At 45.5% G+C, this 25,698-nt stretch overlaps 10 protein-coding genes across 10 annotated transcripts; 6 read left to right on the top strand and 4 right to left on the bottom strand.

Annotated features, from left to right (window-relative positions):
* Window positions 1–286: 286 nt before the first annotated feature.
* Window positions 287–1,544, bottom strand: F4813DRAFT_355995 (ribosomal protein S5 domain 2-like protein). Its single transcript, XM_049242930.1, has one exon. The coding sequence runs from the start codon at window positions 1,421–1,423 to the stop codon at window positions 410–412; it is 1,014 nt and encodes a 337-aa protein (XP_049100659.1). The 5' UTR covers window positions 1,424–1,544; the 3' UTR covers window positions 287–409.
* Window positions 1,535–2,372, bottom strand: F4813DRAFT_355993 (uncharacterized protein). The gene is made up of 3 exons (XM_049242929.1): window positions 2,207–2,372; window positions 1,982–2,156; window positions 1,535–1,914 (listed from the first exon to the last, which is right to left on the bottom strand). Exons 1-3 carry the CDS (start codon window positions 2,255–2,257, stop codon window positions 1,715–1,717), a joined length of 426 nt encoding a protein of 141 aa, XP_049100658.1. The 5' UTR covers window positions 2,258–2,372; the 3' UTR covers window positions 1,535–1,714.
* Window positions 2,373–4,471: 2,099 nt separating this feature from the next.
* On the top strand, window positions 4,472–5,218 carry F4813DRAFT_388458 (uncharacterized protein; the record flags this gene model as incomplete). Its single annotated transcript, XM_049246705.1, has 4 exons — window positions 4,472–4,516; window positions 4,602–4,817; window positions 4,899–4,988; window positions 5,051–5,218. The coding sequence occupies 4 exons, from the start codon at window positions 4,472–4,474 to the stop codon at window positions 5,216–5,218; spliced, it is 519 nt and encodes a 172-aa protein (XP_049100657.1).
* Window positions 5,219–7,816: 2,598 nt separating this feature from the next.
* F4813DRAFT_41904 (ferric reductase like transmembrane component) lies at window positions 7,817–10,968 on the top strand. The gene is made up of 2 exons (XM_049248461.1): window positions 7,817–8,112; window positions 8,169–10,968. The coding sequence occupies exon 2, from the start codon at window positions 8,183–8,185 to the stop codon at window positions 10,781–10,783; it is 2,601 nt and encodes an 866-aa protein (XP_049100656.1). The 5' UTR covers window positions 7,817–8,112; window positions 8,169–8,182; the 3' UTR covers window positions 10,784–10,968.
* A 153-nt stretch (window positions 10,969–11,121) lies between these two features.
* On the bottom strand, window positions 11,122–12,591 carry F4813DRAFT_388456 (KR domain-containing protein; the record flags this gene model as incomplete). The annotated part of the gene is made up of 5 exons (XM_049246704.1): window positions 11,122–11,470; window positions 11,502–11,655; window positions 11,708–12,122; window positions 12,177–12,342; window positions 12,395–12,591. 5 exons carry the CDS (start codon window positions 12,589–12,591, stop codon window positions 11,122–11,124), a joined length of 1,281 nt encoding a protein of 426 aa, XP_049100655.1.
* Window positions 12,592–12,885: 294 nt separating this feature from the next.
* F4813DRAFT_395577 (cytochrome P450) lies at window positions 12,886–15,106 on the top strand. Its single transcript, XM_049247715.1, has 7 exons — window positions 12,886–13,156; window positions 13,241–13,373; window positions 13,438–13,629; window positions 13,684–13,835; window positions 13,893–14,137; window positions 14,240–14,511; window positions 14,599–15,106. The coding sequence occupies exons 1-7, from the start codon at window positions 12,952–12,954 to the stop codon at window positions 14,981–14,983; spliced, it is 1,584 nt and encodes a 527-aa protein (XP_049100654.1). The 5' UTR covers window positions 12,886–12,951; the 3' UTR covers window positions 14,984–15,106.
* Window positions 15,107–15,178: 72 nt separating this feature from the next.
* F4813DRAFT_41880 (uncharacterized protein) lies at window positions 15,179–15,851 on the bottom strand. The gene is made up of 2 exons (XM_049248460.1): window positions 15,701–15,851; window positions 15,179–15,648 (listed from the first exon to the last, which is right to left on the bottom strand). Exons 1-2 carry the CDS (start codon window positions 15,764–15,766, stop codon window positions 15,391–15,393), a joined length of 324 nt encoding a protein of 107 aa, XP_049100653.1. The 5' UTR covers window positions 15,767–15,851; the 3' UTR covers window positions 15,179–15,390.
* Window positions 15,852–16,870: 1,019 nt separating this feature from the next.
* On the top strand, window positions 16,871–19,512 carry F4813DRAFT_395573 (MFS general substrate transporter; the record flags this gene model as incomplete). The annotated part of the gene is made up of 17 exons (XM_049247714.1): window positions 16,871–17,113; window positions 17,171–17,332; window positions 17,377–17,484; window positions 17,537–17,607; window positions 17,662–17,772; window positions 17,824–17,850; window positions 17,904–17,946; window positions 18,016–18,058; window positions 18,114–18,204; window positions 18,253–18,266; window positions 18,316–18,432; window positions 18,489–18,894; window positions 18,946–19,017; window positions 19,070–19,116; window positions 19,163–19,236; window positions 19,303–19,433; window positions 19,488–19,512. 17 exons carry the CDS (start codon window positions 16,871–16,873, stop codon window positions 19,510–19,512), a joined length of 1,785 nt encoding a protein of 594 aa, XP_049100652.1.
* Window positions 19,513–21,623: 2,111 nt separating this feature from the next.
* F4813DRAFT_395571 (uncharacterized protein) lies at window positions 21,624–22,665 on the top strand (the record flags this gene model as incomplete). Its single annotated transcript, XM_049247713.1, has 3 exons — window positions 21,624–22,175; window positions 22,241–22,440; window positions 22,512–22,665. The coding sequence occupies exons 1-3, from the start codon at window positions 21,795–21,797 to the stop codon at window positions 22,663–22,665; spliced, it is 735 nt and encodes a 244-aa protein (XP_049100651.1). The 5' UTR covers window positions 21,624–21,794.
* Window positions 22,666–23,207: 542 nt separating this feature from the next.
* F4813DRAFT_355985 (uncharacterized protein) lies at window positions 23,208–25,497 on the top strand. The gene is made up of 2 exons (XM_049242928.1): window positions 23,208–24,380; window positions 24,455–25,497. Exons 1-2 carry the CDS (start codon window positions 23,564–23,566, stop codon window positions 25,009–25,011), a joined length of 1,374 nt encoding a protein of 457 aa, XP_049100650.1. The 5' UTR covers window positions 23,208–23,563; the 3' UTR covers window positions 25,012–25,497.
* The last annotated feature ends 201 nt before the right edge of the window (window positions 25,498–25,698 follow it).

Below are 25,698 nucleotides of genomic sequence, written 5' to 3'. Positions count from 1 at the left end.
GATGCGTGGACCCACCCGCTAGCTTCACTAAAAATGGCCTGGATTTTTCTTGTGGCATTTTTCTTCTTTTCAACAACCACCGCTCGCCAGTATCCAGCGTTCTGCTCCTCCGAAGCGCCACGATGCTGGCAATAGAGTAGCCTTTCAGTAGGCTGCTCGCTTGAATGGGCGGGCAGACCAATTAGTCGTCCCGTATCTACTGTCCTGGAATAACGCCTGATAGGATGGTTCGAAGGGTTGATACATCTCATTTTAATGCTGTCTTTGAAATATAATTATTTGGTTTCTACAACAGAAATTGCAACCCTAGTATGCAATAGTAGTCTCTATCACTCAGTCTATAGCTTCCTCGTAACAGTTTCGTATTCATTCCATATTTGGGTATCCATATTTGGGTATTAAGTGATTTCTATTGTAAGACAGCACGGAACTCTTTCCATCGTGTTGCGGCTACAGTAGCAAACTCTCTCATGAGAGCAGGTCCAACAACTGTTCCACCACTCTTAGATATCATTAAGACCTTGGCTTCTCCCTCAGTATTATCAACTACCATCGTCACTGTCTCATCGCACAAACTTTCCTCCAACCTGTCCGGGTCTACCAGGATCCAATACTGTCCGCTCCCTTTCTTCTGTCTCTCCCTTGCTGTAAACACGGCCGCCGTGCAGGCTACTGGTAGCCCGTGTATGCTTAACGGGGTTGGCTCCTTTTCAGTTGGCCGAGTGCATAGCACCAACTCGCGATCGATATCCCAATATGCATAAGGGAGCTTTGTATCTCGTAGAGCAGCTAATATTGCTGCCCAAGCTACGTCGAAGGGGTTACCGTCGAAGGAAATGAATAGTACGTCAATGTATAGCACCCAATATGCCTTGACTTCCTTTGCTATTACACCAATCTCTTCTTCCTCAGTATCTCCTCCGCCTTGTGTCTCGGAACCATCGTGGTATATTCGCAAATCCTCCGCATTCAGGAGCTTCGAGCTATGTAGCAGAGAGAAAAGGCGTGTGCTCAAAGTCTGCGCAAGTGTAGTTGGTGGTACACCCGGTAGGAAGTTAGGTGCGCAACCAGTCGCTAGCTCAACATTTGGTACTAATAGATCGTAGTCTCGTAGCTCGTCACCAATCGTAGTATCATCGGCTTGTGGTGCACGGTAATTGGGAATTTGAGAGGTGAGAAGGGTCTCGCCCCGCACACCACAGATAACTGTTGTGTCGCCTGAGCGGACTACAGCACTACCATGCGCGTGTGATAGGGATGAAGTATTGACGCTGTAGGGGCGTGCTTGGCGCGGTTGTCGTCCATTTGTGCGTGAAGAGGGTGTTGATGGGTCTGAAGGCTGGAGGTTCGCGAGGAGAAATGGATGCGGGGAGAGCTTTGCAAAGGTCGCGCTCGACAAGGTTAGGGAATTAGATGCGGCCATAATTTGTGCTAGAGAGCCAGACTCGGACTCTAGAGTAATTGACCAAAATTGGCGATTTGGAATTCACCAATGCCGTGCAAATGTTTGGAAGGTTTGAAATTTAAGATGGATCCAGCCCAGCCTTGCGGGGCCCTAGCTTAAGAAGTGGGACAAATGAAGTCATATCCAATCAATACTCGTTACTCCACAAGGCTACATTTTCTGTGTAACATTCCGATAAGATAAAGCTAAATTACACCACTAAAACGCATCTTGCAACTTTAGACTCTGTGAGTTCTTATATGACAAATCCTAAGACGACCTCTGAAGTGCTGCCATTAACGGAGCATTATCCATATAGTACGCAGCTTGTTTGACACGGCCTCTATTTTCCCCAGATGTCTCTAAGCAGATGAAAGCAAAAGCCGGAACCACAATTGTCTCCCTTACTGGATCATTCTTTACTTTCCATGTTATGTGGCATGGCTGATAGATCTTATTGTCTATCATATCTACCGCGTATAGCTGTTAGTTACTTATATGAATTTTGAGATTGGTGTATTTCAAATTTTGTCTTACCAAAACTGTCAATTTCGTGGTGCATCATCTCTAATCCTGCCCAAGTTCCCTTGAGGAATTTGCGTAGCCCATCCAACCCGTTAAACAGGGGCATGTTGCCAAACTGCACTTTCGCATCTTCCGTGTATATATCCGATAGTCTTGACACGTCGAGGGAGTCATTTGATTCATGGAACTAGGGAAGCGTTAGCTTTAATACATCTTTCGCAATGGGGTCCAACCTACCCTAAGAAGCCATTCTCGGATCTCAGATTGAGTCGTAGGTACAAAAGCCATAGTTCCAAATGCTTCTAATTGTATTCTATATAATGATATCGAAATAAACCATTGATTCCCTATTAAATTACTCTGGCACTCTCTGGTATACTTATACTTTTTTGTACTATTACTTCTATCATTTGGAGGCTGACTAAATCGTCATGACCATTTTCCTCTTTAGGAAAGGTTGGGCTTACGGGGCTTGTCAACAAGTCAAGCCTATTACAAAGAAACGCCATCATGAAGACCTTGACGTGAGGAGTATAAAAGAGGTTGGTCACTTGCTAATTTAGGATCTATGTATTATAAATCAAGTTGAATATCGCGTACCTCTATATTTAGTAACTAAGTAAAACTTACCTAACCTCCAAATTAACTATTAAATGGCACTAAACTCCCTACCAGACGTAGTTAATATCCTTCTTCATTTAATAGAGCTTTATTAAACGAGAAGTATAAAACCCACTGGTTACTTATATATGATGGAAGTCCTAATCTATTTCTGCCACCATACTCGTTTGAGATGAAGATTTAGCATGGTTTAACTAACCGGAATTAAAGTTCTTATAAGATTATGTCATATCGCTTCGAGTTTTAGTAAGGCTTGATACTATACAGATACTGGGAGTTGTATTTAAGGATAGCTTATCCTGGCGTTAACCTGGCCCTATTTATGTCACTTGGTTTACCTATGTGAAACTATCATTCTTAGTATACCATTTAGACAGAGCAGTCTATCATGTGCACTTAATAGAGTTTCTATTCCAGATCCCTCATTTGAAACCCAACAACACCTGCTGCCTTTCAGGTTGGCAGTACTAGAAGGCGAGCTTTAGGCCAGGAGAACACCTAGAGCGAAAAGTCACATGGTGACCTCTATCAGTAGTCCAGCCTTATATAACTTGATGCTTATTCGCAGGATAACATGGTTATTTTCCCATTACTTCTTATCCATGTCTTCCACTCCCGTAGATGGGATAAAATACTGTCCAAGGCCCTAACATAGTTTAGCTACATACATGTGCAGTGACATTCTACTAGTTGATTTTAGGTACCTACCTAGGTAAACACATTCATGAGAATACTACCATAGCTAGTACGTATCTTAAACCGTCATGAAGAAGGTACTCCGTGAGGCCTTTCTACGACGCGCTTTCTAATAAAACTTGTTTGTGTATCATCATCATCACGGGCCACCTATGCTGCGGAAGTTGATGCCTTAGAAACCTCCTCGTGTTGACCGTTCACCAGGGACCCTAAGGCGTTATCTACTAATAGAAGGAAGGAGCTAATACGGGTACTTGTTCTTTTCTGAAGGGTTTTCACAGGGAGGTAGGTACTGACCAGTTACAAGGGTGCACGGACATGTATTTTGTCGAAAGTGACATGATTCACGGTTCTGCAGTTGCTTCGTAGTTACCTCGTAGTTGCTCTTTCGTAGCGCAGCTGCCTCGTTCCTTCTTTCTGAGTGGTTGCCTAGTCAGTGTTTATTCTACCGAGGGCGGTGAAAAAAGTCTGTAGACTGATCGCGGTTTTCTATATATTTCGGGGGTCCTCCTCACCACCAGAACCTTTCCTTCTCCTACTTCCATCTTCATACAACTCAGACTTCAAACAGCATGTCTTCATATAATCTTAAATACCTAACTTTTATACAACCTACCTACATTCAAAGCAGCCTACTATATTTACCAACAACCTCATATACCCAGCTTCCTATCGCATTTTTCAACATGGGCACTTATACTCTTAACTTACAACCAACACACCCTTATCCTTTTACGCTTATATTTTCCAAGTAAATCCACAACACTAATCATTACTGTACACTCTTTTATACTGGTAAGTCTTGTTTTCACATTTCCTATTCTCATGTACCTTCCCCCATCTTGTTCTGCTTTATCCTTATTCCCGTGCCACTGTTGCTGGTTTTCTATTATACCTTGTTTCCTTCACCTTACCTTTACACATATTACCTTCACCTGCTTTATTATTTTGCAGTTCCCACTTGAGTTCCACATCATATCTTATCTTCATATACTCTGTCCCCTCTCCCTCTAACTCCCCTCTATTCTTCTGCGCTGTATTCATACTTTTTTTTTTTTTTACTCCTGTGAGCCTTATTCTAACTCGTCTTCTTCCAGCCTACTTATACATGCAGTACAGCGTCGTGCATTCTACAACAAGAATATACTACGTCAACACTTTTTTAACTCTAACCTCTTAAAAACTATGGGGCTTTACACTTTGGAAAAGTCATTAAACTATTACTTAACGGTATGTCTCAACTATTAAGTATTATATATTATTATAGCCATACTGACAGATCTAGTAATAACTACTTAATTTAACTTATAGCTAGCCCACCGCGGGTGACAAGGATTACCTTGAAAGCGTGTGCGGAATTGAAGTTACCGCCGCGTATGACAATGCGGACGGCGCCGCGCTGGTAAAGCCAGCGCCAGGGCAGTTTTACTATGAGGTGTTCTCCTCGTGGTATGGGGTGGTGGCGGATCGAGAAGAACTCCAGGCCTCCGGTCTTTTCACCCCCCAGATAGCTGCTCGGGTTGCCGAGGTCGTTGGCCTGCATTTTCATATGGATTTGCTACACGAGCAAGCTAACCAAGAGCTTCGTGAATATGCAATCCAGTTGCTTTAGGAGGGTATTGAAGAATTAAATACCGGCCACCAGCCCGCAGCTCGACCGGCCGCTCAACCGGTCGTACAGCCCCCACAACCCCCCGTCGACGTAAGAAACAAATTTTCTTAATCATTTTCTTATAGATAAAAGCTTACTAATATTCTTGATAGGCCCTCAAAAAACATGAGGCAATATGGGGGATGGAGAAGCAATTCAACACCGCCAACACGTGTTTCTTTAAAAAACGTAAGGACCAACATAAAAATGCTCGCGAAAGCGGCATTAATTATTTAGAGGCGGCTACGGAGTTCCTCTGGAGGTGGAAGAAGGAGGGCTAATAAGTTAGTCTAATATTTGTTATTTGTTGTAATCTTGATTCGCTAACGGAATGCCTTGAATTTATAGCCAGCCTACCACAAACGAGAGGGACTACCTCAAAACTGTTTGCAAAATACAACTTACCAATGCGTTTGATAATGCGGATGGTTGTTATTAAATAGTAAGTATCTTATTGTTTCCTTTACTAACGCTGAATTTTAAAGAATGAAAAGACAACTTTTAATTCAACAGGCGAAGAATACTTCTTAACCCATATCCCGTCCCTTATGCCAAACCTACCTAAATATTAACTCTTTAATGTTTTATAGTCGGGCAAGTTAGCAAGTCAGCAAGTCGGCAATTGCAGCAATGCTTCGAGGCTACAAGGCTGATAAAACAACCTTATTCATATCACTCTTTTAAAGGGTTAGTCAAAACTTAACTTATCAGACCACATCAAGTAGGAACTGTGGTGGGATTATGTACTTAAAGCATTATACTATGCTTAGTTATTAGAAAATTTACTAAACCAATCAATGTTAATTACGTCCTTAACAAACTTATCTCAGTAATAGGTTACTTAACTTTATTGCTCCTTTATGTAACTATGCCATTTTATCTGTACTATACAGTAGCATGCCTTTAAGATGATGGCGGGATGATTTGCATGTCATATTAAATCGGACGCGCGCTATCAACACTTGTTCCCTACTATGTACTGTAAAGTTACATCTATTTAATGGATCGGGTAGCGCGGGATCCTATATGTCTTATATACCTATGCTAATAGCAGCTGTTAAGCAGTAGAGCTGAGGCGTAAAACTTCCATTCATCTTAATCGGTGCGTGAGTTTTAGCCCTTAATAAAAACTAACTCGGCATGCTAAATATATGATTATCTTATCTGATAAGGCAATCCTCAAAACAGCCTATTGTATTGGTTGAGAATTGCCGCTTTATCTTAAAAGGTGGGAATGCGTGCTAAAATGACTGCAAGCTATAAGTCTATCACACAATCACAAGTTCGTGGTTTTGGAGAGATATTTGACATTTGTCGTTTATTTGGTCACTAAGACTTCCAGTTTAAGCTATTAGAGCTCGGGTGGAGAATGGATGGTAAGTTAGGTAACCTAGGTACCTACCTAAATGTCAGCAAATCAAAAGGCGCGATTAAGCGCCGGGCCCTATTTGCTTTTGCCTCCAATCCCGTCGCTTCGTCATCCCAAGCCTGCAGACCCCAAAGGTTAATTTCCTTGCTTATATCGCTGAGCCCTAGGCGAATACAGCTGCTCCCGCTCCCTATTCGACAGGCCTTGATTGAACCTCGCTTGGCCGCAAACTCCCAATCGGCCGATGGAATTAGCATGGTCAATTATCGCATGGACGTTATTAGATTGGCCCAATGGCGTAAGTGGCTGCAGCGGTTCATCGGTTTGTCGGTCGGAGCACAATAACCGCCGAATGACGACAACAAGCTTATCACGTACCTACTATCACGTACATAGTGTTCCGTACGGGGTAATCCTTACGGTGTAACGTCCCTTTTGGAGAGAAGTCACGATCGAAATCCTATTTCCCTTAGCTTTTTAAGTACCTAAAGGAAATCATTTTTGTCTTCAATTAGCAACAAGCAACTAGTTACAACAACAACAACAACAACAATAACAACAACAATAACCTTCTTATTGCTTATCAATCCCTATGTATTCTATCGCTACTTGTCACCCACGGCCACGGGAAGCTTTGCCTAGCTCGTAGATCTGCATGATGCAAATGCGACATAGTGCGTACATATGCACAACTTAGCACAGAACTATGGACCCTTGCCAACGTACCGGCACGGCAAATCCTCCCGTGAGCTACAGAAGGTACAATACCTAGGTTAGGTAGCTTCTTATTCCCTACAATAGAAGAATGCATACCTAGGTAGGTGCATACTATATAATACCTGGGTAGGACCCCTGGGCGATATGTACAAAAATCTAGCGCCGACGCTTGTTCCGTGGAACGTGCAGATGGACTAGAACTCGTGCAGCTCTGCGGGGAACAAAATCTCCCATTTTCCCATTCGAAGGACGCCAACAGCAGCCAGCCAATATCGAGGTACGGCCAACCGCTGGGTGGGATGGTGGGTAGTCTTGCTCATCAACCGATTGCAATCCACACACTAGCTTTGACCTCTCTTCCCACGAGGCCAATCTCGCAAAACTCCTATTGGGCATCCTGCAAGACCTGCAAGGCCTGCAAGGAGATCGCAGGGCCCAATGTGGTAGTTGTGTGACGGAAGAGACTTGACAACCTTGTCGCATATTTCTGCATACACTACTAGGTTACTACCATATTGGCACCTCTTGCATACAGCTTTACTCATTTTACTCATTTTGCTCATTTTACTCGACTTAACTCGACTTATCTGTCCAAAACGAAATCTAATTCCCCACCCTGATGCCCTGTCGCCCTGTCACCCTGTCACCGCGATCTTGGCTATTCATCCTGGCTATTCCCTGCTCGCTTTGATATAATATATACTTACCTGTCGTTCCCCGGCACTCATCCCCATTGTCGATCCGGGATTTCTTTCTTTTTCTGCTTGCCCTCTCGTCGTCGTTGCCCTCTCGTCGCCATCTTATTCAATGGCTACCATTGCTATCCTTCAGTGTCTTTTAATTCTGTGAACTGGGGAGTCTGGCATTCCTCATCACGCGCTATATCATAGGACTTCATTCGTTCCAATTTACTCCCAGGATTATATTTAGTGCCCATGTCAGCGCGGAAAGAATACTATCAATTCTCACCCATGTAGCAAGGAAATATATTAGAAGGAATTAAGAGTTAACGTGGGCTTTCCAAGAATTAAAGGTCCCGTATAAGCCAAAGGTTTGGAGCTGGTTGGCTTAGTAGGAATTGGGGGCGCGGTATTAATGAACCTATCACACCACTTCCCATCTTCTGTCCCTAATAATGGCGGAAGACGCAGCATCAGCCATGGCTGGAGCGACGAGAACGCTTTCGGAACTCGCGAAGAGGATATACATCCCATTAACGGCGACAAGCCCGCCAGGCCTGGTGGAAGCGAATACAGTCGACCCGTGGAGTCAGTCGGGAAAGTATGGCTTGGGATGGACTTACTTCAGTCTCGCGCTAATGGCGTTGGTGGTATTGGTACGGATATGGCATTGGTGGCAAGATAAGATCCGACAGGCGATATATAAGCAAGAGGTGGAACAACATTACCGAGATGTATACAGCCTCGATCCCGAGTATGTGCTTCCGACCACCATGCACACGGGCCACACCGGAAGACAGTTCTTCCCCGAGGAACCCGGAGGTGGCGAGAAGAAGGATTTTAAGCCCAAGTCTGACTTCTCCGCCGTCGGGCCCATCTTAGACACGCTCGCTCTCTTTAGATGGGTCTTCTATAGACCCATACCGGATATCGTGTGGAGGAAGCACCGGTTTACGTTTTCGTCGCTTGCCGTATTGTTCGTCGGGTTCGTCGCGCTCGCATTCGTGTCCCTGTACGTGTTCCTTAAGCAGCCGCTTTACTGGGATAGCATCCAGTACGGCTCGCCTCCCGTGGCGATCCGTGCGGGTATGATTGCGATTGCTATGACCCCTTGGATCGTTGCGACTAGCATGAAGGCGAACTTGCTCACACTTATCACGGGGATCGGGCCCGAGCGACTTAACGTTTTTCACAGATGGGCCGGATACATTTGCTTGTTCCTCGTTCTCGTGCATACCATTCCGTTTTACATCCAGCCTGTCTGGGATGACGGTGGTATGTTGGTTTTCTCGAAGCTGTTCCCCGAGGGAAGTGGTGTTATTTATGGTACTGGTATCGCATGCCTGGTCCCGCTGCTTTGGCTCTGCGTTGCCTCACTTCCTTTTATTCGTAGGATGGCCTACGAAGTTTTCGTTTCACTCCATGTCCCGGTCGGGCTCGTGTACCTTGGCTGCCTCTTCTGGCATACGAAAAACTACTTGGCGTCTTGGGACTACCTATACGCCACGATAGCTATCTGGGTGTTGTGCTATTTCATTCGAGTATTCAAGCTTAACTGGATCAAGCCGTGGCGGATGTCGTTTTTGGTGGGAGACGAAGCAGCTATCACTCTGATGACCGAGAACGCTATTAAGATCACGATTCCTACGCAGATGAAATGGAAGCCCGGGCAGTATGTCTATCTACGGATGCCCGGCATATCATTCCTCGATAATCATCCGTTTACTATCTCGTCGCTCTGTAGCGAGGATTTCCCTTCTGAATATGGCGAGCAGTATAGAGACTGCACCTTGGTATTTAAACCCTATGGCGGCTTTACGCGACGAGTGTTGGAAACTGCCATCGATAAGGGACCGTTCCATACGTATCGGGCGTATCTTGATGGCCCGTATGGAGGCATGCGCCGGGAGCTGGCTGCGTTCGACACATGTATTCTGATTGCCGGTGGAAGCGGTGTGACTGCGCTCATGTCGCAGTTATTGAACTTGATTAAGCGTATGCGAGATGGAAAGGCCATTACTAAGAAAGTAGTGGTCGTGTGGGCTCTTAAACGACTTGAGGCGATGGATTGGTTCCGAGAAGAGTTGCGTATTTGCCGAGACTCTGCACCACCGGAGAGCGTGACGTGCAAGTTCTTTGTCACCGCAGCTAAGAGACAATCTCGAGCCCCGCCTCCTCGTGAACGCGCACCCCGGCCACTCAGCAATATGTTTCATGATAGATTAGACGGATTCGTGGCGGGTATTGCCTTGAAGCGCAATTCTCAACTAATAAGGGATGAAGCGCAGGGCAACCCAGACTACGAGCGTGAGCTGCGGGCAGAGGATGAAGACAGAATTACTGCCCTTCCCCAACAAAAATACCTGCAGCCACATCACATCCCGCCGCAAGGCCCACCACCTTCAAATCGCCTCTCTGCCCAAGAGGAGTCTCTTCGCAGACTCGAAGGTCGGGATCTTAGCGATACCGAAAATCAAGAGCAGCCAGCACCGGTTCCTGCGGACGAATACCCCGAAGACAAGCCTAAGCGAGAATTCCACTTCCCACCGCTACAGACGCACCCGGACAAGCAACCGCATTTCAACTACGCGCCGCCATCACCGCGGCGACTCCCACCGACTCCCAGTCCGGAAAACGTTCTAGGCGAACCTTCTGAGCCTGTCCTAAGACCACCCGAGTTCGCTCACCTGCGCACGACAAACCTACCTCCAGCACCACCCCCACAAGCACGTCCTACATCGACGTTCGGCCCGCCATCCGGGTTCGACTTTGGGTTCCCAGAGACGCCGACGGAGTTCCAAAAGAGCCTAATGCGGTTCGCGTTTCCAGTGCCGCACCAGATCGATGGGGGGTGGAGTGTTGAGTACGGGCGACCGGATCTGGGCTACATGCTGCGGGAGTGGACGACAGGGGGATCGGACGGGAGAGGAATTCTGGGCAGAAGGACGGCGGTGTTTGTCTGTGGTCCGCCGAGCATGAGGGAAGGTGTTGCGACGACCGTGGCCAGACTACAGGCGGAAATTTGGGGCGATCCGATGCTTGAGGAGATTTTCTTGCATACGGAGAATTATGCCCTATGAGGGAGAAGGGGGGTTGTATATAAGTAAGATGATATCTTGGACAAGCGATGGGCGTTTGGGACGGATGGATGCGGATGCGGATGCGGATGCGAATGCGAGATACCACTACCCGATGAGGGCTTTCATATACCAAGTACATATATATACCTTGATACCTGTCTGGCGGACTAAACCAGACGTGTATTTATAACAGATAGGTTGGTCTGGTTGGTGGTGGGTTTGACGATACTATACTGCCTCTGGTCAACTGACCGATGGGGTTAATGAGCTAGCTGCGATGTTATATCACTCCTATATACCCTGAATAATTAATGATTATAAGTGGAGAATATATTTATTTACGCCCGCCCTTTCTCCAACTCCGCGGCGATGAAGTTGCTGAGCATACCAAGGGATTTATGTGGACTTAAAATATCAAGGAAAGGGATATCGACCTTGAAAGCTGTCCAGACCCAGGTACGGAACTCGGCAGCGATCATACTATCGATGCCAAAGTCGAGTAGCGGTTTGCCATTCTCGATCCGCTCCAGCGGCATCAGGATTAAATTCGAGAATTGCTTCCTTGTTACACGAAGGACTGCATCGTGTAGCGACGGAGCATCCATTTCTGCGACTAAGATGGCAGCTACGCTGACTACGCTGGCCGGCGCCTCTTTTAACCACTGTATATCGGCAATCTGAATCTGGCTAGACGCATTTATTTGATTATTGCATGTACATATTGCTTTTGCTGTCGTCATGGGGCCCTCTGAATGCAGTAGCGATTATGCTAGCGCGCGGGTCTTGCAATGTGCCGTGGCTGACGTCAAACCCTTGGGTCTTTAGTTCACGCACTCGAAAGGGTTCTAGCCCCGTAAGGATATGTGATGTTCCTGGATCTTGTTGTTTTAGTTGTTTTAGTTTTTTTTAGTTTGTACGATGCACCTTTGTACGATGCACCTTTTTCTTGTACAATTGCTAGGTCGATGATTTGAAGGAACTCGTCTTCGTTCAATGGCTGGATTCCCCTTCGCAACAGCAAGGCCTCATGAAGCCCCATCGCCGCCTGTACGACACCACCTATCGGCTTGTGTTCGCATGCGGCTATCGTAGCATTTACAGCATCTATGTCAGAAACATCACCCCTGACTACAGTAACATTAGCTCCAGCATCTCGCAAGCGAAAGACAAGCTCATGAGCACTTGGCTTATCACAGCCTGTACGTCCGAGAAAGACAAAATGCCGTGCACCTCGTCCCAGCATCCAATCGCTAAGGCTCCGCCCCAAACCACCTAAACAACCTATGAGCACATAGGCCTTCTCAGGGTCAAAGATCGTTAGATACTTTGGTGGCGCAACCTAGAATAATAAGCCTTTCGGTCTGTTTCAAAATGACAACGTAGGAGGACTTACGGGTATGCGACTCGACTGGTTTTCTAAGGAGATAACAACCTTTCCAACTCTGTCTTTTAAAGAGAAATAGCGATAGGCCTGGACCATGTCTGATGCGTCGAATGTCGTGATAGGCACCGGCTGAATCTCACCTGCTCGATACATCTCAAGCACTTCTTTCATAGTGCTAAGCGGTAACAAGTATATGCCATATATGATTTAGCTGAGTGAAGACTCACTTCGAAAGAATATCCCGATGAGTTTTGCTGTCATGATAGAACAGATCGCTCAAGTCGAATGCAGTAAACGTTGTATTTCGTAAAAATATACTCATATCCAGTCTGCCAGCATCGATGAGCTCGCGTTTGCCTATTTCCACGAATCGTCCAAAGCTAGCGACGCAATTCCAGCTAGCATGCATCCACATGTCCAACATAATATGAATAGGTAGGTTACATGCTGTTATAATCTCCAAAGCCGCGGGGTTATAAAGTACCTAACCTACCTACCTAAAGTCACACCAATACAATAGTTACTTGCAGATTCATACTAAAGTAAGTATTTATATAACAAGGTAAAATAAATAATTCTAATAATAAAGACTTTTTTTTTTATTTTTAAGAAGGTGTAGGCATAGTAAAAATACCTTATAATACTTGAGTAGCACTTAGTCGTACATAACAGATAAGAACTATACCGTTATACGTTGCCTTTTAGTCTAGTAGTCACTCTAACACATTCCCACGTACACTCACATCATCTTCCCCTAGCAGACCTTTCCTTGCTTGATTTGACGATGGTGTCTGCCGTTCTTACTTTAGTGGTTGTTCTATTAGGTGTCATTATACTAAGGTTCACCAGATTTCTCTCATCCGGAAGAAAAAGATCACACCCATTGCCTCCAGGTCCCAAACCATGGCCTGTTGTGGGCAACATCTCAGACATGCCACGACCTGGGTTTCCAGAATGGGAACACTGGTTGAAGCATAATGACCTTTACGGTAGGTAATAGTTATGCATCTACCAATTTATATACATCCCTTAATATGAGTGCCTATGATTTTGACATCTTATTATTTTTACAGGACCTATCAGCTCCGTGACTGTGATGGGAACGAATATGGTGCTTCTACATTCGGCTCGGTTGGCCTTAGAGCTTTTAGAAAAGCGTTCGGCGATCTATTCTTCAAGACCACGTATGGTATTTGGAGGAGAGATGTCAGTAGTACCCTTCCCCCACAGTAAATGGTCAATTTTAAGAAAACAACCTAATATAGTACAGGTGCGGATGGGAGAACATGACAGCTATCATACCCTACGGAAATCACCTTCGCGCTCACCGAAAATGCATGTTCGCTGTACTTGGGACGAAAAGCGCCGTGGCACGCTTCTGTCCGTTGCAAAACGCCGAGGTGAAGCGTTTTTTATTGCGCATTCTAGGAAACCCACAAGATATTGACAAGCACGCCCTGTCGTAAGAGGTCGAAACATCTATAGCTACCAGCATTAACTGATCATCGCATGGCAGTTTATCAGGTGCTATTATCCTAAAGCTGACTTATGGGTACACGATCGAGCTCCATACGTTCGATCCCCTTGTCGACCTTGCAGATAGACTTAACGAGCAGTTCGCAGCAGCCACGGTGCCAGGTGCCTGGCTTGTAGATGTGATACCAGCTCGTTAGTGATGTCCCTGGGTACCTAAGCTTGACCGCATCATTCCTAACCTTTCCACAGTTCGGTATCTCCCAAATTGGATGCCCGGGGCAGGATTTAAGAAAACGGCCAAAATATGGAAGGCAACGCTTTTAGAATTCGTGGACAAACCAAATAAATTTGTCCACAAACGGATGGCACAGGGTGACCACAAACCCAGTTTTGTATCCTCACTATACGAGCAAGCAGGCGACTTAGCAACCAGTGACGAAGAAGACCTGATAAAATGGAGCGCTGTTTCCCTATATGCCGCAGGTGCTGATACTGTGGGTTTTCTCTTCCATTGTCCCCCGTCATAACTACACCTATGTCTGTGTTGTACATTCACAAGCGTCATGTATGAGTTGTTGCTAATATCTACAAACTAGAGTGGCACTACAGTAACAAATTTCTTCCTTGCCATGCTGTTATATCCAGAAGTTCAAGTAAAGGCCCGAGAAGAGATAGATCGCGTCATTGGAACACATAGGCTTCCAACCTTTGACGACCGACAGAACCTCCCATACATAGAAACAGTTGTGACAGAAGCCTTCCGCTGGCACCCGGTCGGGCCCCTCGGCGTGCCTCGTGTGGCAACCGAGGACGATATATGCGACGGCTATTTTATTCCCAAAGGCGCGCTAGTTATTGCGAATATATGGTAAGCAACGGGCACCTGAATGCTCCAACAATCTATAATTCCGCTGTACCCTGTTTGTCGGGACTATTACTGATTTAGATCACCCAGGTGGTTCACCCACGACCCAGAGTCATATCCCAATCCGGAATCCTTCAATCCCTCTTGTTACGTTGGCCCCGATCCCTGCCCCGATCCGCGCGACTTCGTCTTTGGATTTGGGCGGCGCACCTGTCCCGCCATGCTGCTCGGGGAGTCGTCTGTCTGGCTAGCCATTGCTTGTACCCTTGCAGTGTTTGACATAGCTAAACCAGTGGTGGCTGAAACGGGCGAGGTAATTGAACCAGAGGCAAGGTTCACAGCGGGCACTGTCAGCCAGCCATTTCCATTCCAGGCCAGCATCAAGCCCAGGAGTGCTGGACACGAAGCATTGATCCGGCAGGCAGATGCTTTAAAAGCCGGGACCAGAAGTGACTCGGAGGACTTGCCTTGCTAGAATTAAATGCCTAGAAATATAATGCGGCCGCAACATGTGTACAGCATGAGCTTAACCACCACTATCATGACTAAACCCCGAAGGTAAAGTAAGCAATGTATTATACAATGTATTATATTCCGGCTTCTTTGTTATGGAGTGGTTTTCTTTAATGTAGATGCCTCACTTTTAACGAGAAAATTCTAATATCAGTTTATCCCTTATTACGAAAAAGGGCGATTTTATTAGGGATGAGCAAGTACGTAAGATACATTCAGATGGAATTGCCTAAGGCTGTTTTCCGATCAAGTGCGTTGTCCTTCTCCCTTTTGCGTAATTCCTCTTCCAATAAACACCCGGGGCGTTGAATGCATGAATGATGTCCCCAAGATATGACATTAGAGTCAACCGTCCTTCAGTGCCGATGTTTAGGGAATTTGCCCCGTATATGCCCCCAGTGGCTCCTCCTCGTCGGACGATGCCGACAGCAATAGGAGCAGACGGCTACCAAACGTTCGGGTTTGTCGTTGGGTGTGGAGGTGTGAGATGTGTAAGAGGTGCTTGCAGGAACAGGCTAGAGAGACCTTATCCAGAGGATCGAGAAGCTCAAATATTGAACAGAGAAGCTCGGCGGTGAGTCCAACCACCAGCCCTGATGACTGAGATGTCGGTGGTGCTCCGAGAAGCTACGATAAGGTTAGCTAACAGGTCAACTACATCAGACCAAGTTTTATTTACCGTTTCCGGAACGATGAGATGATCCCTGGAGCCGGGGCCATGCTGGCTGTCGTAATAATAAGACATTGCTGATCCGGGTTTAGAATAGCCGACGGGGTTTGACTATTAATCGAAGAGTTCTGTTGTTGGTTCTGTTTTCAATCTATTTGGGTAGTTTGGTGTATGAGGGATCTTAGAATGTGCGCCCGTAGGAATCGCGATGTGTATTTTGGTGTTAACAAGTACTAATATTTGCTGTATCCATGGTGACGAAAATAGCCGACAAAAATACGTAGCAAACATACAGGCCGATATACAATAAGTATACGATAGCAGCTGACAAGAACCGATTACAGTTGTACCCCACAGTGGCAGTTCACGATCAAATTCTTAGATACTCAAAAAAATATTTTATTACGTCCTCAAGTGTTCAAGAGATACTGTGCGTTGCTCGTTAAGGTAGTGTATCCTAAGTCTTTTCAAAGCCTTGGTTTGCGAATACAAATAAGTGGAATATGTACCTGCATCACGCAGGTGTTTAAGGACATATGTATAAAAAGAATAATTCAAAGGAAAGTTGCCTTAGGTACCTACATAATTCAAATATTTAATGGATAAAGTTACTACTGAAATAAATTTCAACCCCCAGGGATAGAAAGTTTCCCGGATCGAGTCGAAGTTAGCGATGGGGAAGAATGGCGTGCGCTGGTATCCATATTGCGCAACGCTCTTGGCAGATCCTATATTACTTTTCAACATATTCTGGATCTCCTCGGGATATCTTAGCTGAGTTTGGCAATAAATCGCAATGTCACCATTCTCACAGTGGGGTATTACCGGACATTCGACCGAAATGTAAACCGTGAGGGTGTAGAAGTCCCTCTGGATCTCCTAATAATACGTAGTATTACCTATCACGTTTTCCAGTTAATGCTATCTTATAACGCCCTCCACTTGGGCCGCTAGGCAATGCGTCTCGGTCCTTGACCATCTGCCCGGGTGTCTGGAACCCCTTGTTTGACGCGTCGACTGGTTGATTGATGAATCCTTATATAGATGAAGGGTACACGTTCTACGTAACATCTGTCAGGCCTTTCAGTTCTGCGCCCCCTTATTAATATATACTCGATTTGTTATTCCTGAGAAGTGATTTGTGCAATAATATCCTTCTCCTTTGATTATAGAGGCAATATGTCTTCTCAACAACCGGCTACCGCGCCCCCGGGTGCCGGGTCCGCTGCAACGTCCGACTATGACAGCGTGAGATCCAAAGGCCTTCCCGACGACAAGATTCCCGGCGACATGACTCCCCCCACCCCGGCAGCATTGGCACCAAGAGAGACGGGGCGTATGGAATCGGTGCTTGGCGATGCTATTCTGCGTTTCTTGAGACTTCGAAAAGGTCCGAAGACTGAACCGTACGACCTCGATGCGGTTCGTAAAGACCTTGGGCTTAATACATAACTAGAACTAATAGCTAACTCGACCAAGATCGCAACACAACCCAGTATCTGGGATTCCGAGAACGTGGAAGAATTAAAACAGCTCTACATCCATCCCCAATGGGAGAACTGGTCTGCTTTCGACCCTGGTTTCCGGTGGACGTGGAGAGAAGAGAGAGCGGTGCGACGGAAGGTTGACTGGAAGATCATGGTTAGTGTCTGAATGTAGGAAAAATAACGACGCTGACTGTCTAGGTCTGGGTTTGTATTATGTTTGCTGCTCTCAACATCGACCGAGGAAATATTTCCAACGCCGTCTCGGACAACATGCTGGAAGACTTGGGCCTTAGTAAGGCCGACTACGTAAGCTGCATCGTTAGCTGCTTGTTAAGTGTCCGATATTAATGATTAATAGAATACCGGTCAAACCATATCGCGAGTTGGCTTTCTAGTAGCGGAACTGCCCTCCCAACTGATTTCTAAGCGGTTAGTTCTCGGAGTAGTTAATGTTCTAAGAGTTTAGTTAACTGAATCTTCTAGTATCGGTCCCGATCTATGGATTCCTATCCAAATATGCATTTTCAGCGTTATATCAGCAATGCAGTTCTTCCTTAAAGGCAGAGCTTCTTTCCTCGCTACTAGATACTTAATGTGGGTTGAGCTGTTATTGGCGGTATGGACTTTGGCTGACACGTAAACTAGAGCAACGTTCCAAGGTGGTTTTATCCCGTAAGTCTTCGTTGCATGTTTAGGGCCTAATAGCTTTACTAACCTTTTGATAGGGACACGATCCTCTACCTCAGTTACTTCTATACCGGTAGATCGGTAAGCAACCTTCCCCTTGGGCAACATGTATATCGGGAGGCTATGGAGGGGCTATGCTGACTTTCCTAGCTTCCTATCAGGTTAGCTTGGTACTGGATGTCTTCACAACTAGGTAACTAGATCATTATAACTTAAACTTAAAGTACTTCTCTGATCTCTTCTTTTAGTTGACATCGGTGTCGGTTTCGCTGCTGTTGGTCTCCTATCCATGCGCGGTATCTTGGGGTACGAAGGCTGGCGATGGTTGTTCCTCATTGAGTAAGTCATAGGCTCCGCGAATTATATGATTATGGCTAACATTATTAGGGGCGTTGTTACTTGTAAGGATGATCTACACTTCTAACGCCTGCGATACTAACCCTATTATAGTCTTGGTTGGAGTTGCTTCCTTCTTTCTCATGCCTCAATCTCCGGCTAGGACAAAGAGCTGGTGGAACCCTAAAGGGTATTTCACCGAGAAGGAAGAGAAGATTATTGTCAACTCGGGTAAGCTTGTCGAGTATATGCATTTATATATAACTCGTTTCTAACTCTACTCCTAGTTATCCGAGACGACCCCCAGAAGGGAGGAATGTATAATCGACAAGGTCTCTCCGTCAAACAAATATGGGAAAGTGCGAAAGACTACGACATGTGGCCATTGTACGCTCTAGGTCTATTATTCGGCATACCGAAATATCCCGTCGGTCAATACTTGACGCTTTCCTTCCGAGGCCTGGGATTCAACGTCATCCAGACTAACTTACTTTCGATTCCGAACATCGTCGGTTCTAGCATATCCATGCTAATCATCACTGCGGTAAGCGAGTTGGTAAATAATAGGAGTTTCGTATCGATGGCGGAAGATGCTTGGTTGTTACCATGTTTCGCTGCTTTGATAGCCCTGCCAGATCCGATAAGCCCTTGGGCGTACTTCGCCATTGCAACAGTGTTGCTATCATTCCCATAGTGAGTACCACACCAAAAGGGGGAAGTGATCAGGAACTAACGGAGTTTAAGCACCCATCCTATACAAGTCGCCTGGACGAGTAGGAATGCGGGATCCGTCCAGAACAGAACAGTCTCTGCTGCGTAAGCCACTCCTCCCCTTACAGCGTGTCATCACTCATACTAACTCGTGTAGTATTTACAACATGTGGGTTCAAGTTAGTGGAATGATCGGTGCGAACAGTAAGTTTTCCCTTCGATAAAAAGAGTATAAGTGCTAACTTTATAGTCTACCAACCTAGCGACTCGCCGCGATACTTCAAAGCGAACAAGGGTTTACTAGTTATCTGTGTCTGGATGTGTGTAAGTACTTATAGCACCGCAAGCCCCTATCTACTTATTTACAAGAGAATACTCAACTATTTACAGATAATACAATACCCGGGTACATATTATTACTACCGTTGGAGAAATAATTCAAAGGCGCAGAAGTGGGATGCCATGACTCCAGAAGAACAAGACAATTACAGGAAGACCACGACCGATAAGGGTAACAAGCGGTAAGATATCCCCTCTTGTCAGTCTCAAAACCTGTTAACTTATTCGTTTGATAGACTCGATTTCCGTTTCGCAACTTAAAAGTCATCGATCGTGATTAACCAAGAGAGAAAACTAAAAAGGGGGCAAATACATACGCTACCCCCAAATTTGGTAAGGCTATTTGGAGCCGTTGCGATTCTTTGAATTGAAATAATAGCTATAGAATGGTGTATATGGCTTATTGCGTATGTGGTCGTGGTATTTGAGTCTGAAGAGCCCGGCAGTACTGTATATTCAATATTGATACCGACTTTGATACCCTACCAAATCTATATCTGAGAAACGGCTATTCTAGAACAATTGTTTGCTAGAATTATAGTTCAAGGCAATCATATACAGCCTTCTAACAGAAATATATACAGATTAGTAGTACGTGCTATCAGAAGTGAAAAGGAAATACGCTAGAAAGTCCACTCCAACCAGAATCCCGCGGCAGGTAGTCTTTCTCTCTCTAACAATATACTATTGCTAGAATGTATGTAATAGGATTGCCCAGTAGGGTATGCGCTAGATACTATGTCTATAATATAGAGAGTGCATGCTTTCCCCCATTCTTAGAAGGGGCACAGGTCAATAAAGTCGCCAACCATACTACTGGCTAGGCCGCTGTCTTTCACTCCATGCTATACGATATTTGATAGTTATAGATGTTTGCCCTCTTTACTGATAAACAGACCATAGTCCTACAGGCTATCAAATTCTCCGCAAACAGCCTAAGCGTTTGTATCTCAGATTCTAAAGGTGTTCCGCGCTAGTTCAAGAGGTAGTCTATTAGTTTAGATTTAATCATAACAGTAAATGTTTAAGTATTATGTTGATATTTACAATAATAATACCTTGTTAGCTTTACATTAAGAATACTTGGTAGGGATATCTACCAGCCCTGTAAAGTTGATAAACAAGGCCCATGTGTGCTACTCTTTTGAGGGATAACCAGAACTTATCCACTTTATTACTGCCACGATTCCCAATGTTATAAAAACGTAAATAATCCAGTCTTCCTGCTGGCGGCTATTTGCTACAATACCACTAGTTATTGGTGTAGCTTGTATGTGCAGATTAATACCCTTGATTGATGCAATACATAAAGTGAATCCCAGGATAAATATAACTGAACTATTAACGCATGTCCTTCTATCCTTTTTCCAAGGTGCTACGTGCCTCTTATATACCCAACCTTAAATTACCCCTGAATTTACTCCCAACCCACTATTCCTTAGCATTATAACATTCACACACTCTTGTAAGTCAAATATAATATAATATTCTTTAAATAACCACATTTCCATATGAATTATAAACTAGATAAATAGAAATTGTTACCTATGCAAACAATAATTGTTGTCGAGAGATGATAATCTGCTTTGCAACTTAAAAATGCCACCGATGGTCTCTTAACCATACCATAGCTTTTATGATTGCTCTATCAAAAAGTCGGAAGCTAATATGGAGTACATCTTTAATACCTAAACTCTTTATAAGCGCATCATAACGCAAATCCAACGCATATTTGCATTTCATATTGCCAATTACATACTGTGTGCTTGGGATCTTGTAGACATTGTTGAATCGGGGGCCATATGCCCATATCTCAATTTTAACCCATAGTTCCCTGTCTCACATAGCAGTCCTATTCCATTGTTTGAGACGAAGCCTCATTCTACCGTTACTCACTAAAAGCCCATATATTAAGACTTTAAAGGAGCCTTAGAAGGACGTGCCTTAATAATTACAGTGCGTACGATTATAGTGTATATATAGTTACAGGCAAATATCCAAGTAAAGATGTTACAGAAGAGAACGCTACAGCATATTCTAAGTCCTAAGACGTCACGCTCATCAGAGCCTAGATCGTTAGAGATAAGATACAACTCACCAAAGATACTACTGAGGAGTATACGCCCACCTGACAACACTGACAGACGCCGCCTATACCTGTCAAGCACCAAGTATACTGGGCGATTATACCTAATACTTGTTACGTTCGTCCCCACCTGCCACGATTTTTTAGGGTTTTCCAATCAGAGTAGTTCAACCCTTAGCTAACGAATTTTTTCATTAAGCTCCTGCCTTACCAGTGGGTTATCTAAGCTGCTCCTACCTTACTAACTTCCAACTGTACCTGCCTTACAAACATTTCACTACTCCTTCCTGCCTCGAAAAGCTGTTGTACCCCTAGATACACAAATTTCTTCAGTACCTTAGGTACCTACCTAAGTTCCTGTATATTTATTTCTTCCATCATCCGCCCATCCTCCTTTTCCCAACTTCATCATACCGCCTACTTCTGAGATCAAATTCACTGATACAGCTTATTTCAAATGAGAATACCTACTTCAAACAATATCATCTCTATAAGAATGGCGGATCGAGAAGAGCCCCCGGCCTCGGGCCTTTTTACCCCAGAGCTAGCTGCTCGGGCTGTCGAGATGCTCAGGTATCACTTCCAGATGACCCTGGCGCAACAACACCCAAGCCAATACGAACGTGAGCAAGCAATCCTGTTGCTGCAGGAGGGTATTGATGAGCTTCGTGCTGGTCTGCCCAATGGGGAGGAGCCTGCTGCCGAGCCCGCAGCCGAACCCGACGTAGACCCCGCCGCCGCGTTGGCCGCAGCCCAACCAGTAGTTCAGCCGGCAGTCCAACCGGCAGTCCAACCAGCCGCTCAACCGGCCGTACAGCCCCTGCAACCCCCCGCCGGCGTAAGAAACAAATTTTCTTAATTATTTTCGTATAGATAAAAGCTTACTAATATCTTCACTAATAGCCCCTCAAGAAATATGAGGCAATGTGGGGAAACAAGATCCTCCCCTCATTGGGGCGCAATGAGATGGAGAAGCGGTTCAACACCGCCGACACGCGTTTCTTTAAGAAACGTAGGGACCAACACAAAAATGCTCGCCAAAACGGCACTACTTATCTAGAGGCGGCAGCCGAGTTCCTCTGGAGGTGGAAGAAGGAGGGCTAGTAAGTTAGCCTAATATCTGCTGTTATTTATTGTGATTTTGATCTGCTAACGGAGTACCTTGAATTTATAGCCAGCCCACTGCGGGCGACAAGGATTACCTTGAAAGCGTGTGCGGAATTGAACTTACCGCCGCGTACGATGAAGTAGACAGCGCTGTGCTTGCGAAGTCAGCGGCCGGTCAGTTTTACTACGAGGTATTCTCCTCGTGGTATAGAGTAGTGTGAGCGGTTGGAGGGTGGGTGTTCGGCCTTCGTGCCGTATAGAAAGTTTTAATCACATTGGGTGATTTATCATTAGTTGATATTGTGGTGCCTTTAGCATCATGGACGGGATGTCCAATCCCCGTACCACATAATTACAAGCAGTTTCACGGCATGCTTTTGACGATGTCTTATAAGTGATACGAGTATTTCCCGTGGCCTACCAGGTCACCCATAAACTAGACATTGCCTATCTTATTAGTCTGGACTAAAGACTAGATACCGTCTAATCGTTCCCGTGGTTTTTGTAGAGGCTATTCGTCATCTTTTGTTTCCTTGTCGAGTAGAAGTTTCGTATCCGCGAGTTATGGACCCCCTTACCCCTGATTTCTTGGCAGCGTAGTGGCTTGTATGTAAAAGGGGTTGTGTACTCCCATACTGTGCGAATACTGTCATTATCGGATGTTCGATAACGGTAATCTAAACGCCACACTGCCACATTCAGTACCAGCCTCCAATTAGCGTATCTGTTTACATGTATTGTACATCCATACTTCTTAAGACCTGCCTATGGCTTCCCCTTGTTAAACATTGTCTTCACAAGTCGCAGCGCTCATCTTATTCTGATATACCCAAAAGACTTCACGAGGAATCACCAATTGTTTAGTTCATTATTTGTCCCTTCACCTCTAAAATATTTGAAGCGAAAAAATCAATTCCATCTCGACAGAAAATGCTAGCCTCATCAAAGTTCGAAGGTGTTGGTCTTCATAAGTGAGATCCCTAAAGAAAAGTGTCCTTATATTAATTTTACTCTTGTATCAGTGGTCAAAGTTCCCTCCGTGGTAGATCAGTGGTGAATTTTTTTATTCTTTTGGCTCCCCTAGTACGGGTTGGGGATTAACCAGTCATATTCTTCATAATGGCGGATCCTCGCATAACGGCGGATGCGATATCCAGTGAAGATGTTGAGATGGGAGGTACTAATTCGCATCTCGGCAACGGCTTGGGTGGGAAGGTTGCCAATGGAAACAGTGACGCGCACCCTCGGTCTGCTGATTCACTGCATCACCTGGTCCAAACAAATACACCTCAATTCAAACCAGACCCTGATGATACCCAACCAAATTCCTCTCCCCCTCCCTCCCAGGCTGGCTCCAACAAGATGAGGCCTGCATCCAAGAAGAAGGGAACCGCGGCCAAGAAAGGTCCTAGAAAGTCTAGGATCCCCAAATCCAAGACCTCCAAAAAGGACCCCTCGTCAACTGGCCCCGCGAATGGCGCCCAAGACGGTAGCTCCGACGATGAGACTGACAACGGCCCCTATTGTATCTGCCGTGGACCAGACGACCACAGATGGATGATAAGTTGTGATGTCTGTGAAGATTGGTTCCATGGAGAATGCGTCAACCTCGATAAAGAGGTTGGCGAAAAGTTGGTCGAGCGTTTCGTCTGTCCTAACTGTACCGATGGCAAGCTCAACTATACCAAGTACAGGAAGACTTGCTCCTTTACAGGCTGCAAAACCGCTGCTCGCCTATACAATAAGAATCCTAAAGAAAGAAGTGCTTTCTGCTGCAATGATCACTGCGACCTCTGGTGGTCCTCCTTGATCAATACGCTGCCAACCAAAGCCGCCTCCGAAAAGGCTATTGAAGTCCTTACCCAGGAAGATTTCGTCGGTCTTCTTGTTAGTACTATCGAAAATGGCGGCTGGAAACTTGGTGATCAACCCTTTGGTATGTTCATAGTTTCTTTCCTAGTCTTGTTTTCTACCTCTAGTCATCTTTATGTGTGCTGACTTATTATTCAGGCAACGTAGACGGCCTTTGGGCTAACGGTCTCCCTACCCAACCGGGCGTTCTTAGTGATGAGGAGCAAGCGTTTTTGAAGAGCTCTGCTGCCGAACGTCTCGCGCTTGGCAATGAAATTGTACAGTATAAGAAGATGATGCAGCTCATAGATTGGGCCAACCACCGTCGGCAGCTTGCTATAGAAGCAAGTAAATTCGCCAAGGACAGCTGTGGTTACGATTGGCGACTCGACACGGTCTCGGTTCGTTACCAGTTCGCGGAATGGCTAGAGACCCCCGAGGGCCAAGCGACTTTCAAAGCAGGGAAACTCGATACGCCCCTCGATCCCGATTTGCAAGGAGACCCGGCCACGCGCGGCATGTGCGAAAAGAAGCGCTGCAAATCGCATAACGGATGGTATAAGTTACTAATGAGTGCGGTTCGAACCCTGATTAAGGAGACGGCGACGGCGGCAGCGGACAAGTTGAACTCTGAGGATGTTATGCGTCAGGCGGCAGAAGCCCGATTCGAGAGACGCCAGCTAGAGAACAATTCGGTGCAAGTCTTGGACGACTGACGGTTGGGCTGATGGATATCTCGAGAAACATTATTAAATTAATAATAATTCCAAGGGGAGCGGGCTTGCTTATAGATAGCTGACAGCCAGAGATGTGCTCTGCCTACGTATTGCGGTGTCTTCGTCTGGGTTGATTGCATGCCTAATACATGCACAAGCTCCGCGTTATAGCCTCCTTATCTTGTCTTCGGCTCTCCTAGATTCTAAGTATGCCTCTGCTCAAGAATTACTAATATCAATTCCATCCAGGGAAGGCCATATGTGGAATAGGAAACGAATTTAGCCCTTCGCCTTTCAATGGATTCCTTCCTTATACACGCGGAGAACTATGTACGTAAAATACGCACGCAATACCATTATGCTATTAGAATAGAAAGAGCTACCGGCGTTGTGGGTTGATGCCAGTTTGTGAGGCTCGGGAAGTTGTTGCCCGTAGGACCAGAGGGTGGTCACCTAACAGGCAGATATCATCAAGACGCAGTTACTATACTTCTCTCATTATCAGCTAGTAGTCGCTCTAAGTGATTCTGAAGATTCTCATAGTAGTTATAAGCTCTATTTCGGCTCGAATGTCTGATAGTTCCATCCATAATCATCGAGTTCTGCGCGAAAGACCCCTATCCGACCCGCCACGAGCACATCATCATACGAGCATGTTACACCGTCAGTTGGTCCTAAGGGCTCTGA

Source organism: Daldinia decipiens (assembly GCF_022478715.1).
Source record: "Daldinia decipiens strain CBS 113046 unplaced genomic scaffold F4813scaffold_12, whole genome shotgun sequence".
NCBI classification, from domain to species: Eukaryota; Fungi; Ascomycota; class Sordariomycetes; order Xylariales; family Hypoxylaceae; genus Daldinia; species Daldinia decipiens.
The sequence above is the reverse complement of the archived record's forward strand: the minus strand, read 5'-3'. Positions and strand labels throughout refer to the sequence as shown.

Excerpts from the sequence above, each read along its gene's own strand:
- F4813DRAFT_355985 (XM_049242928.1), top strand. The coding sequence starts at position 23,564 with ATGGCGGATCCTCGCATAACGGCGGATGCGATATCCAGTGAAGATGTT. Across the intron at positions 24,381-24,454 it reads ACTTGGTGATCAACCCTTTG|GCAACGTAGACGGCCTTTGG; the intron begins GTATGTTCATAG and ends CTTATTATTCAG.
- F4813DRAFT_41904 (XM_049248461.1), top strand. The coding sequence starts at position 8,183 with ATGGCTGGAGCGACGAGAACGCTTTCGGAACTCGCGAAGAGGATATAC.
- F4813DRAFT_41880 (XM_049248460.1), bottom strand. The coding sequence starts at position 15,766 with ATGTCTTATTATTACGACAGCCAGCATGGCCCCGGCTCCAGGGATCAT. Across the intron at positions 15,649-15,700 it reads ATCTCATCGTTCCGGAAACG|CTTCTCGGAGCACCACCGAC; the intron begins GTAAATAAAACT and ends ACCTTATCGTAG.
- F4813DRAFT_395577 (XM_049247715.1), top strand. The coding sequence starts at position 12,952 with ATGGTGTCTGCCGTTCTTACTTTAGTGGTTGTTCTATTAGGTGTCATT. Across the intron at positions 13,630-13,683 it reads ATTGACAAGCACGCCCTGTC|TTTATCAGGTGCTATTATCC; the intron begins GTAAGAGGTCGA and ends ATCGCATGGCAG. Across the intron at positions 13,836-13,892 it reads TGTAGATGTGATACCAGCTC|TTCGGTATCTCCCAAATTGG; the intron begins GTTAGTGATGTC and ends ACCTTTCCACAG.
- F4813DRAFT_355993 (XM_049242929.1), bottom strand. The coding sequence starts at position 2,257 with ATGGCTTTTGTACCTACGACTCAATCTGAGATCCGAGAATGGCTTCTT. Across the intron at positions 2,157-2,206 it reads TCCGAGAATGGCTTCTTAGG|TTCCATGAATCAAATGACTC; the intron begins GTAGGTTGGACC and ends ACGCTTCCCTAG. Across the intron at positions 1,915-1,981 it reads CCACGAAATTGACAGTTTTG|ATATGATAGACAATAAGATC; the intron begins GTAAGACAAAAT and ends TATACGCGGTAG.
- F4813DRAFT_355995 (XM_049242930.1), bottom strand. The coding sequence starts at position 1,423 with ATGGCCGCATCTAATTCCCTAACCTTGTCGAGCGCGACCTTTGCAAAG.